The 12592-nt window shown below is 46.5% G+C and overlaps 2 protein-coding genes across 2 annotated transcripts; both read left to right on the top strand.

The window, feature by feature from the left end:
- Positions 1-52: 52 nt before the first annotated feature.
- Positions 53-1213, top strand: F5147DRAFT_661374 (P-loop containing nucleoside triphosphate hydrolase protein; the record flags this gene model as incomplete). The annotated part of the gene is made up of 2 exons (XM_041434708.1): positions 53-1016; positions 1073-1213. Coding segments are annotated over 2 exons (1105 nt in total), but the record flags the coding sequence as incomplete, so codon positions are not given.
- An 8368-nt stretch (positions 1214-9581) lies between these two features.
- F5147DRAFT_784422 (uncharacterized protein) lies at positions 9582-12560 on the top strand (the record flags this gene model as incomplete). Its single annotated transcript, XM_041442856.1, has 5 exons — positions 9582-9652; positions 11597-11614; positions 11666-11763; positions 11810-12165; positions 12221-12560. Coding segments are annotated over 5 exons (883 nt in total), but the record flags the coding sequence as incomplete, so codon positions are not given.
- Between the last annotated feature and the right edge of the window lie 32 nt (positions 12561-12592).

Below are 12592 nucleotides of genomic sequence, written 5' to 3' on the forward strand. Positions count from 1 at the left end.
AAGGTAGCTGGAAAATTCTAAAGTCTGGAAATGGCTAACGGTTTAACGATAGCTTTCTTAAGTCTCCACTCGGGCGGAAGTTCAGCAGGGTGTTTGTAGACGAATTCCACGACATCATGAACTGTCATCCAGGCCGTGTTGTTCCATGGAAAAATCTCGCGCAGCATTTTGGAAAGACGCTCATCAGGATCGTTCTTATGACAGGGACGGGACCACCGCACCGTGTCGCAAATTTCATCAAACCATTCGGCCTGCATCCTGGCCTCGTCACCGAAGTACGATCAGATACAAACCGTCCAGAGATCGGGATGCATGTCATACGTATTCAGCCTATCGCAGCCATGCAGTCTCTGGGACACCTCGTCTCCGCTTTATGCAAACGACTTACTGAGGAGGAACGTATTCTGGTGTTCTGCGGCTCCCAGGGCGACGCACAAGCATTCGCATTGAAGGCCAAATGTGCAGTTTATCATAGCGATCTATGGGAGACTGGAAATAGCAGAGAATCTAACCTTTCTCGATGGGATTCAGGCGAAACAAAGGTGATGGCATGCACCACAGCATTTGCCCAGGGTATGGACAGGCCTCATGTCCGATATGTGGTGATTTTCAAGCCTTCGTACGGCCTTCTCGTCAACAACCAGATGCTCGGTCGTGCGGGAAGAGATGGAAAGGAGTCACACGTATTTTTCCTTACGGAACGACGTGGGAAGACATACAGAGGACCATCGACTGACCAATGTATGGGAGAGCTGGACGATCTAGTCCACGGTACGGAATGTCGGCGCTTCACCAACATGATCTGCATGGATGGCCCCCACCTCGCTGTGCTGTGCACGGACGACCCTCCAGGTATCCTGTGCGATGTCTGTGATCCAAACAGCGTGATCCAGCGACTCTCCATTGAGGCAATAGCAAATCCATTCAGGCCACCCGAGGCATCTGAGCATGCAGTCACCCCAGTTGTTGCAACTGGATTTGTGCCAGCGTCGTCGCTGCTTTCGATGAATATGCTTGTGAGTGCTTAAATACACCCATAATCCTATTGTATGTTTATATTCAAATGGCATAGTCCCACACGCTCACCCCACAGCCTTCCCAGTCGAGCGATGCTTTGTACGACGCGGGTGCATTAGAGCTCACTAATATTCTAAGCCAGGGAGGACGGGTCGTCCTCACCACCAAAACCCGCGGCGCGCGGCGCGCCACCTGAGGGATCGCATTTTCGGACGGCGCGCCCACCAAGGAACACGTTCCCGCCGCAGTCGGGACCATGACTCAGCTTCGACCCGACCGTGGGAAATTACCTTATATAGGGAGCGAAACCCTTTCCGACGGACCTCTTCTCTGCGATCGCGACCGTCGTCTCGAGACCTTCCCACGACCTCGTCTCGTCGAGCTACGGCCGAAACGGTCTAAGCCTAAGCCGCGGCGCGCCACCAAGGCCATGGCGCGCCACCCTAAGTCCATGGCGCGCCACCCTAAGTCCATGGCGCGCCAGCCAGAATGACATGGCGCGCCGACCTAAGGCAATGGCGCGCCAGCCAAAATGACATGGCGGGCCGCTGGACCATGCGACGGGGCGCCAGCCTAGGGGGGTGGGAAAATATTGCCCAAAATGGTAAAAATGAAAAACATAGAGAAAGATGGTGGGATCCTGGGGGTACGAAGGAAAAGTGTGTGGTGCGAGATTTGAGCGAGCTACGGAAGAAATGAGGGAAAAACATGGACGGTTTTGAGGGAAGATGATGAGTCAAGAACGAAGGTCAGGATATAGAAAGACAGAGGCGAAGGGGAAGGAAAAGTCAAGATGGAGGCGAAAAGAGAGTGGGTGGATCAAGGGAAAGGAAAAGGAAAAGGTGAAATGACGAGTGAAAGTCGAGTTGCAGGGGGCAAGGGCGAGGGAGAGGACGATCAAGGAAGGAAAAGTCAAGGGAAAGTCAAGAGAGAAGGGGAAAGAGAGGGGTGGATGAAGAGGTGAAATGAGGAGTGAAGAGATGAGTCAAAGGGGACAGGGTAAGAAAGGTGGATGAAGGAAGGAAAAGTCAAGGGAATGGTTGAGGGAGGGATGGAAGAAAGAGTTTGAGGGAGAAAGGAGGGAAAGGAGATGATATGAGAAAGGAATGGAAAGGAAAGAGGAAAGTGAAAGCCAAGAGGGTTTGCGAGAGTCAAGGGGAAAGTTGTAGCAAAAGTCAAAGTCAAAGTGAAAGGGAAGGAAAAAGTTGTAGTGGGAAGTCGAGTGATGGGAGAGGGAATAGAGAGAAAAATGAAAGTGTGAAGGAAAGGAATATAAGAGGAAGAAGAAAGAAAAGATAGAGAAAGAGGAGTCGGAGGGAGGAAAAGTGAGGGAGTAGAAATATGACATAAGTGAAAATGGAGTCAAGTGTGAAGAGGGAAGTGAAAATGGGTGAGGAAATAGACAGACTAATCAAAGTGTTGAGGAAAGGAGATGGGAAAAGGAGTTGGAGGGAGGAAAAGTGAGAGAGGAGAAAAGTGCGAATGGAGTCAAGTGGAAGAAGGGAGAACAGAATGAGCCGGCGAGAGTTAGGGTTGGAGCTAACGTAGATAACCCCGTTAGCACGTAGATAACCCCGTTAGCACGTAGATAACCCCGTTAGCACGTAGATAACCCCGTTAGCACGTAGATAACCCCGTTAGCACGTAGATAACCCCGTTAGCACGTAGATAACCCCGTTAGCACGTAGATAACCCCGTTAGCACGTAGATAACCCTATAGGGTGGACACCTAAGTGGATGGTCCATCCGCAGCCCAGATTTTCGTGTCCTCATAATACATGATTTATGCCACCAAAAAGCAAAACTGAGTATTGCATCATATTTTTACCCCTCTTAGCCTGAACTATCAACTCTCACTTTTCGGATTACTAAGCAGCACTTATCAGAATTTCCTTTTGAAGATTTACTGTTTTCGCAGGTTCAAATTCAACATAGCTCAGTGATATATGTAAAATTTACCACATTGAGTATCTCAGAAAATCTATTTATATACATATTATGTAATCACAAAATGACATTGGATACAACTTCCATATTAGGCCAGTGCGGATCATTTACCAAATCATGTACATTCAAAAAAATCTCAGTTTAATGAAATAGGGGGTTAGTATGTTGCCAAAAGATGGGTTATGTCAGGAACACATATATCAATTCTGTATGAAAAGAAGTCGAGGCCTTTACATCATCAAAGCTATGCTCTCCCTTGAAAAACTGCAATTTTACAGGAAAGATCAACTTTACAGTGAATAGCCACTTGATATGTTGAAGGAAAACTTTGACAAAAGATGAAATATGTTTGTGCAGCATATATATATGACATATGATCACCCCATTGGATACTTTTGACTTTTGAATACCTTTCCACCATGAAAAACACCGGATTTGCCTATAAATACACTAAATATTAGAGTACATGCAAATTTGCCACTTGATATGTTGAAGGAGAACTTTGACACAAGATGAAATATGTTTGTGCAGCATATATATATGACATATGATCCCCCCATTGGATACCTTTGACTTTTGAATACCTTTCCACCATCAAAATTTCCAGATTTGCCTATAAATATACTAAATATTAGAGTAAAAGCAAGATTGCCAGTTGATATATTGAAGGAAGCCTTCGACAAAAGATGAAATATGTTTATCCTGCATATATCTATAACATATGATCACCCCATTGGATACTTTTGACTTTTGAATACCTTTCCACCATGAAAAACACCGGATTTGCCTATAAATACACCAAATATTAGAGTACATGCAAATTTGCCACTTGATATGTTGAAGGAGAACTTTGACACAAGATGAAATATGTTTGTGCAGCATATATATATGACATATGATCCCCCCATTGGATACCTTTGACTTTTGAATACCTTTCCACCATCAAAATTTCCAGATTTGCCTATAAATATACTAAATATTAGAGTAAAAGCAAGATTGCCAGTTGATATATTGAAGGAAGCCTTCGACAAAAGATGAAATATGTTTATCCTGCATATATCTATAACATATGATCACCCCATTGGATACTTTTAACTTTTGAATACCTTTCCACCATGAAACACACCGGATTTGCCTATAAATACACCAAATATTAGAGTAAAAGCAAAATTGCCAGTTGATATATTGAAGGAAGCCTTCAACAAAAGATGAAATATGTTCATCCTGCATATATCTATAACATATGATCACCCCATTGGATACTTTTAACTTTTAGATACCCTTCTGCCATGGAAAACCCTAATTTCACCTATAGAGTAACTGAAAAGTTGATTGAATGCAATATTACCTGTTAGAAAGCCTTTAACATATCTAAAAATTTGTCCAATGAGTGGATATCTGTCACCCCCTTTATCATATACTATCTTTGTCTTAGTGAGAACCTTCTCACAATACCTTGGTTAGTGGCTCGGTTAGCAATGGTTAGGTTTGATGAATCACAATCTGGTTAGTTAGTTAGTTAGTTAGTTATCTCGTTAGAGCCTTGGTTAGGATCAGTAATACAGATTCCAAACAAGGCAGCGACTAACACTAAAGTCAATCAAACAAGATTGACAGGATCAATCTATGATTCTTTTGAACGTTGTATGGTGAGTATGTAGTGGCAGTTATGAGACCTGAGTCTCTTCAACATCATGTTGGTGTCGTGATATAAAAGGGGTGTTGCACATGATTTGCAATATCGTAAGCAGAATAGTAAGTGTCTAGCTTACACCCTCTCATTCTCCAAAGAATCTTCCATGTCGTCCATCCATCTTTCCGTATCCATCGTCCCTTTTGTTTGTTCTTGAAGCTGTGAGTCTTGAGTGATTTCTTCTTCTTCCTCGTCTGTGTCCATATGGTGCTGATCTTCTTCGGCAGTACTCACGTTCATTCTTGCATTGTACTCTTGCAGTACACTTGTGCCTTCAATTACTTGTCACACGACTCATATGTCATTCTCTGTGCTGTATCCCCACCATTGTACAAGATATTGATGTCTGTGATCATTTCCAACCCACTCCAGGTCATGTTTCAAGGTGTCACCCTTGGGGCGGCCATTTGTGCTGTTCCCATTTCAGACAAATATTCTCAGACCAAACCACAGTGCCACGTAATTGGGAACTGGCCTGGTGGGGGATCAATTGGTCTGAAAGTGTGGAAGGGTGTAAGCTCGCTGCCTACCTGAGTTGCCATAATCAGCATAAATACTGTCTGTAATAAACAAAGTGCGCTTTGTTTATCACTGCCTTTTTGGCATAACAGTTAAGGGACCACAGTCTTGACCCCTTACATACCTTACGGGTACAACCCATATTGTACTGTATGACATATGGCTTGCTCAAAACCCTTGATGGTATGGCATGGGTCACTTTACAGGTATATGGACAGCTATATGGACATATGGGATATCAAAAAAACCTGGTTGTTTGGATGAGAAACTCCTACAGTTGTTAGCATGAAGGCACCTCAACCCTAATGATAATGATGACAATACAAGCAGATTGGCTCACTCAGTCAGTAGCAGGCGCAGGAGCATTGACACTTTCATCATGTGTCGACATTTTACACCAGAATGAGGCCCGTTAAGCCCATGACAAGAATCGCTGACCAACCACACGCTATGACAGATGCAATCCTTCAAATGAAATGTGTCCACTCACTCCTCTAGCAAGCCTGTAGTGAAGTCCATTCCTTCTTTTCCATCCTCTGTCACATTGAAACACTGTTTGTCCCATATAATGGTACATATAGCCATAGGGAACTGCACGGGTAAACCCCCAGGTATCGGAGGTCATACCCGCACCTGTACCCGCACCCTTGTAGGGTTTACCTGTGGGTATTGTATACAAATAAGAAATTTATTAGATAGTGAAACAATGAAAAAACACATCTACATCACCAAGTATGAGTGCAAATGAGCACAAAGAATGTGAATGATGAACGAGTGCGAACAAGCATGGACGAGCACAGACGAATGAGCGCAAATGAACAAGCATGAACATGCATGGATGAATGAACACAAACAAATGAGTGCGAACAAGCATGGATGAACAATGAGCATGAATGAATGAGTACAAACAAGCATGGACAAAGGCAAGTCAAAATCAGAAATGAGTCCAGGTGAGTCCAGGTGAGTTCAAAGGAGTGGAAGGAGGGACAAGATGGGACGAATGAGAGGGTGTGAGTGGTGGTATGCACAAGAGTAATCATAAGTTACTAAAAATGATCAGTTAGGATGATGAAGTAGCATAAAAACACGCACCTTGGCAGCCCTAATACCACCAACTCCCGTACCCGTGCAGTTCCCTATACTGTAGAGATACGACACTAGGTTCGTCACGTGCAGCCCATGACGATGTCACGCTTAGTCTTACAGGTTCGAATGTCCAGGTGACCTGTGACCTTACCCAAATAGATTCGCCTGCGGATCTTAGTGCTTCGCCGCTCGCAACGCCGTTTGCAACCATCTGACATGCTGCTTCGTGATTCAAGCAACTTGCTTCAGTCTGTCATGGATTCGCCTCGCATAGCGCTGACTGGTAACGAGTGGAATTGGAGACTCTGTGGTCTTAAAGCCTGCCAGGTGAGTCTACTACCGGAGCCGAATCCCCCTTCGACGATGCTAGCGAGCATGACCTCGATGCCAGTGACGTGCCAATGGATGCACTCCTTGATCATATGGCTTCCGGGGGTGAACACGTCCGTTCTGACTGCCGTATCGATGCAGATGGCGGACTTCTGTGTTCAAACCACTCCGAAGTCTATGATGTGGGTGACATTACTGCCAAAGATGTGGAGAGTGGCTCGAATAGTGTTCTGAAGGTTGATTACGGGCGTGGAAAGCGTAGACGCATCGCAAATTCGATGTATGATGATTTCTGGTCCCATTAGCGCATAACCTATGTTTTTTTCCCATATGTCACAAATTAGCTTCGTCCCACCAAAAATTCATGTGACAGTCACACCAAATAGATTCGATTCGTTAAGGGCTGTGACCTGTGACGAACCTAGTGTCGTATCTCTACAGTACAGCCGTAAAGTTACAGTTTTGTACAGTATTCGAATGACTGTACACCATACCCATCAATGAGACCTCTAAAGCCCCAATGGTTAGGGTACAGCACCCATATTACATCACCGTACATAACCATAATACTGCCTACCGTGGCCAGCCCTAGTCACCTGTCACTGCTGTATAGTTGATGTTATTACATCATGGTGTTATTTGCCCTAATTACATCATATCTACCGCTAAGAAGTTCCCTAGCTTATCTAATTTTAGAATGCTGTCATGTTGTTTGGGCATTTAATTATTCAATGGTACCGTCGCCAGCTTATCCATTTTTGGAACTTGTTGTGCGGCTATTAGTGTTTGGCCATGTTGTTGATCCCTATAAACAAACGCTGTTTGGTATCTTACGTAATTTTCCTCTCTTAACCTTCAACCACTACCATCTCCAGGTATTGGTACCTTCTTTCTACATGGCTCGAGCGCGTACGCTTGTGTCATTGTCTCTTTCCGCATCCGCTTCGACGTTGTCAACCACGTCTTTCTATATGGCTCGGGCGCGTACGCTCATGTCATTGTCTTTTTTCGCATCCGCTTCGACGTTGTCCACCCACGTTCACGTTTGTCCAAAACGTCTTATATGGCCCGAGCGCGTACGCTTGGTTCATTGTCTTTTTATGCATTCGCTTTGATGTTGTCGACACAGGCTCACGTTTATCGACAATGTTTTTCTACCACCTCGAAGTTCATCGCGCTGCCAGTGCGTTTTACCTTTCCGTTGTTTGCGTTCCGCACATCACTAACGTTGCCGTCATTCCTCAAATCAGTAGTCGTCATTGTTTGTTTCCTCCCACTCATTTAGTCATTCCTATCATTAACTCTTATTTCCAGCGACACCTTCCATGATTATTCGTCCATCCCTCGCTAAACCCTTTCCGTCAAGGTTGAATACCATATACTCGTGAGTTTTGTCTTTCCAACATCCGCTCTACAGGTGATATTGTGCTAACAGTGCTTTCAATCGCTACGCAGTGCGCTATATACACGGCTGGCCGCATCATGGAACGTCATTTCTTTCGGCAGCTTCGCGACTACCAGATGCTTGAGATCGTTCCATCCCTCTAGCTCCTCGCACCTTCTCTCGCTTCGCGCGCTCACAACGTCCTTCCTGTCATTGGCGACGATGCACGCACGTGTACCAGCGTATCCTGTCGCAGTCCGTTAACCAGATCGCCGTCATCCTGCTATTATACTCCCTTGCCATCCCCAATGACACCGTGGTTCACACGCTCGTCTTCAATGCGTTCGTTTTCACTCACGTCAACTCGTGAAGGCTGGATCGGAGGCTCAACTGGCTATCATCTTCATCGGTCAGTCAAGCTATGACATATCTGGACTACTCTCACAGCTGCTTTACAGATATTGCTGTGTCCATTAGGGGGCCATCCGCCTGCTGCTCAACGCACTCTTTGAACGCCTCTTCGTACCTCACGCTGTGAATTCTCCTATCGAGCTCTACAACTCGGTGCAACACCGGTGATGGTAAAACTCTGTACGCAAACTGGAGTTCATCCCTTTCGCTGGATCTTCATACCCACCCGTTCACACTCCGATCAAACTCAAACGCCTCCTCTACGCATATTTATGGCAGCTGGGCCCTATGCGCCTTCGCATCATGATGTGCACTCTCACCTTCGATATATTTCTTTTCCGTGTCACTTGTCCTTTCATTGAACTCCTGCCATCTCTACTTTCCCGCCGTTCAACGCTGTCCCCGTCTCGCAGCCGCGCGTATCGTTTCCGATCCAGCCTGTTCACGCTGTGTTTCTTGACGCCGATACGCTATGATTACCTCTATGACCACTTCATTCGCCACAGAGGTCTTTTCACACAGGTTTTACCTCGTTCAATCTTCGTTCATCGTGCTCGTCACTCTCTTATGTCTTTGTGAGGGTGTGCCATGGACTGTTCAATTGTCTCGTTGAGAGGGTGCGTTATTTATGCATTTTTATACCTCAGCGGTTCCTTCATCCACGCTGAGCCATGGTTCTTGTTTGTTTTTACGCCGTCTCTTACTCACAGTATTTCGTCCTTAGACCTGCCGCAATCACGCGGTACTCTATCGGACCTTGCTCGCTACCATGCCTCAAAGCCCTTCGGTACCCTCCGAAGGCAGGCTCCAGATATTCCACAATCGCTCCTCAACAGCGTTCACTGCGCTGTGTCTATCTCATCAGCTCGAATGATATTTCGAGGTTGGGTATGAGTATTCCGCGATCAGTGACGCTCGTCAGCCTCGTCCGTTTGAAAATTACATTTGCGATACCACCCCGGTTGTCAATTGGTTGGTCAACTAACTTGGCACGTTGATCTCCGATGCTAATGTCCTTCTCGCCAGTCACAACACAATTGCAGCCACCCGATTCACATATCCAAGTTGACTGGTACCTTAACGTGGCGTTGGTATGTTACCTTTTTTCCATTAGACCCGCGCTAAGCTACTATTTGTAGTCTCCGCACGGCTTGCCGTGGCCCAGGGAACTGTGGTCCATGAATTATCTCATTCATGGCAATCATGGGTTACAGCTCCGTTGGCTATATGAACAGGGTGGTGATTTTCATGCAGACCCATTCTCAGTGCGTGGTATTGCCGTTCGTTTGTGCTGATTTAGGCGTTAGATCTCTTGACACCGATACCCGAATCAACGTCAGGGCGCGACTCTTCTGTTACGCTCCAAATGGCGCTTTCATCAACGCAGCGGCCGAGGTCTTAGTAACCGGTCGCCTCTGCATCCTCTATGGTTACCTTGATTTTTCGCAATTATTTCACGCTGCTGTTGTGTCGTTTCACTTGTCTCTTTTGGCGTTACTGTCGCTATACATACCATCTCTATCACTCATGACGTGTATTTACTAATCTTGTGGGAGGAACTTGTCATCCCTAGTTCAAATGCAGCTGACCTTTAGCTTTCAACCGTTTTCACATCAACTAACGGAACGCACCTTTTGTAACAAGTTCTACCGTACGCAGGGAACCTTCCAGTCTAACCTGCACGCCCGCTGTAGTTTGGCAGCTGCATGGAGCGCTCGTCAATCATTCTATTATTATTGAATGCGCTATCGTATGCGATGCACAGTGCCTTCCTGTCATTAGGCAAGTCTCAAATGTTTGTGCGCAATGACTGGCTCACTTTGTCCGTTTTTCAGATTGAGCTTCACGTAGTGCGGTTTTCGTTTTAGCGCAAGCCTTGAGGTCTCATTTAGTGGTAGGATCAAAGTCCATGGTGTGAGCCAAGGTTGCGTCTATCGTACATCATTTTACATTAGAACAAGCGTTCCGAACACCTTCGGACGTTTCCTATCATCAATTACAGTAATAGATGCTTGTATACTACGTTCGCCGTCGTCATTCTCTATTGGAAACAGCGCCCTAATGTCTCGGCGACATCGCACTCTCGAAGGTGCCGTGCCTTCCGAAAGCGTTTTCCCAGAGTAGCATTTTGGATACCTACTACGCTGTGCAAAGAGGCTGATGGAACACGAAATGGACAAAACTTAGCATACACATTTGGTGGTTGCACATTGGTTCCGCGCGATCAAACGTTCAGCGCTTATATATGGGCCCTAAGTCTTTGGACACTTATGCATACTAACTAACCAACGTGTTTGCGAGGTTTACTTTGATTCCGGACGTTTGATTGGATTCGGAGGACGTTTTTGTTTCATTCGTAGTTGAGCTATCGAAGAACCTAGTTACCTGAGCTTATGTGAGCGTAGATGAAATATAAAATATAAAATATCAAAAGTTCGGGCTAGCTTACATAATCTACAACGCTCGTCCCTATGAGGCAACCGCTTCTCTCACTTACGTAATACTTTCTCTCTTGCTTCTCTACTTCCAACATCCCCAAGCGTTAATGCTTGGGCGTTCTCGGTCAGCGCGAACGCTTTTCCTACCGTCCTTCACTGTTAACGCATAGTGCGTCGTTCCTTCAACATCAACAAGCGCGAACGTTTGCTGGTGATCCCGGCCTCCTGGCCTGAAGGCAGCCTCCCAAAGGTGTTATCCTCCCCCGGTTCGTGGTCAAGAAATCTACGTGAGATTTCGGCTGCGCTTTGCCCTTCACGATCTACGTGAGATTGGTTGGGGACCGCCATTGGAACAAACTGTTGGGTTTTGCTGCTGAAACGCTGCGGTTAGCTGGGATGTGCCCTTATGCAAGGGTCAAAGCGCAACGCCTGGGTTAGACTTAAGCTTCACCAGGTGACGTTTTGCAGTAGCCAACAGCAATTGACATTAATCGCTTTATTTAGCAGCGCGCATGATGTCAAGATCTTGACCCGATTTGGCTTGTCTTTCAAGGGCCTCCGGAATGTCAGTAGAACATCATCATTAGGTTATATATGGCAACCGTTACCGTTACATATGTTTGACCAAATACAAATCCGTACTTGGTCACTTCGAAGAGCAGTAGTAGTCCCGAGCATCCATGTAACTTCGTACGAAGGCAAAAACATTTGCACTGCGTGCCTTACGCTGGCATATTTAACCAGCGCTTTGGGCTGAAATATCGCCCATAGCTCTTTTTCACCTGCCATGTAAGTCGCGCTGATATCACATAATATCTGGCCTCACTGAAAGCCTCTCAGGCCTCGCTGTACAACCGTCGGGTGCACGTACTTCGCTAAGGACCCGCGACTTCTCAACAAACATGTCCGCGCTGCACATACAGAGTTTGCATTCGTCGGTGAGTATCTCAATTCATCCGACCTCTTAAGACTAATTGCGCAAAGGCGGTCTTAAATTGCGTAGGCACAGCGACGGTTCTTTCCATTGCCCTGCGTGCAACAAGTCATCGCCCGATCCCCTTACCCTCAGCACGCATCATAAGCGGGAACATCTCCCTGCTGACGATCCACCTCTCAACCTCGACCAGGCAGATCTGAACGACGATGGCCTCGAAGGGGGAGGCAGCCCCAACCATGAGGAGGAAGGCAGCCGCCCGGCAAACCAGAGTCGGAGCCCCCATCCCACCCCTCCAATCCGTGACGAACTTCCCTCTCCCGCCACCTCCAGGAAGCGTAGGAGATCCAAAAATCACGCTTCCAATCAGGTTCCTCGAGGAGTAGTTTCAGTTCCCTCCGATACGGTATGTCAGAGTCATAACGTTTAAGACAACCCTGACGTTGATATCCATATGTTAGGCTGAGCCTACGGCAATTCCTACCTTATCCCCCGCTGATTCCCGCACTGCCATCGCTGCCCTCCACGGTATCAGTTTCATCGTCGACCCAACGTACAAACTTGCAATATGCATCGACTGTGAGATCGCAGTCCCTGCCAAGCACGTTCGCGGCCATGCTGTAGGGCAGCATTCATTCAAAGCCCCTCCCCAGGATGAGCTCGACGCCAATCTGGCCTCTTTAGGATGCGTCGATAAGTTCGTTCGACCCTTGGAAACCATTGCCCCCATCGTCGGCCTCAAGCTGCTCAAGGGTTTGATGTGTACGGTTGATGGGTGCAAGCACTTAACGGCGGCAACGCGTACGATGGCAGAGCACTTTCAGCTCCATCAC

This window comes from Suillus discolor (assembly GCF_016758755.1).
Source record: "Suillus discolor strain FC423 chromosome Unknown F5147scaffold_567, whole genome shotgun sequence".
Lineage (NCBI taxonomy): Eukaryota > Fungi > Basidiomycota > Agaricomycetes > Boletales > Suillaceae > Suillus > Suillus discolor.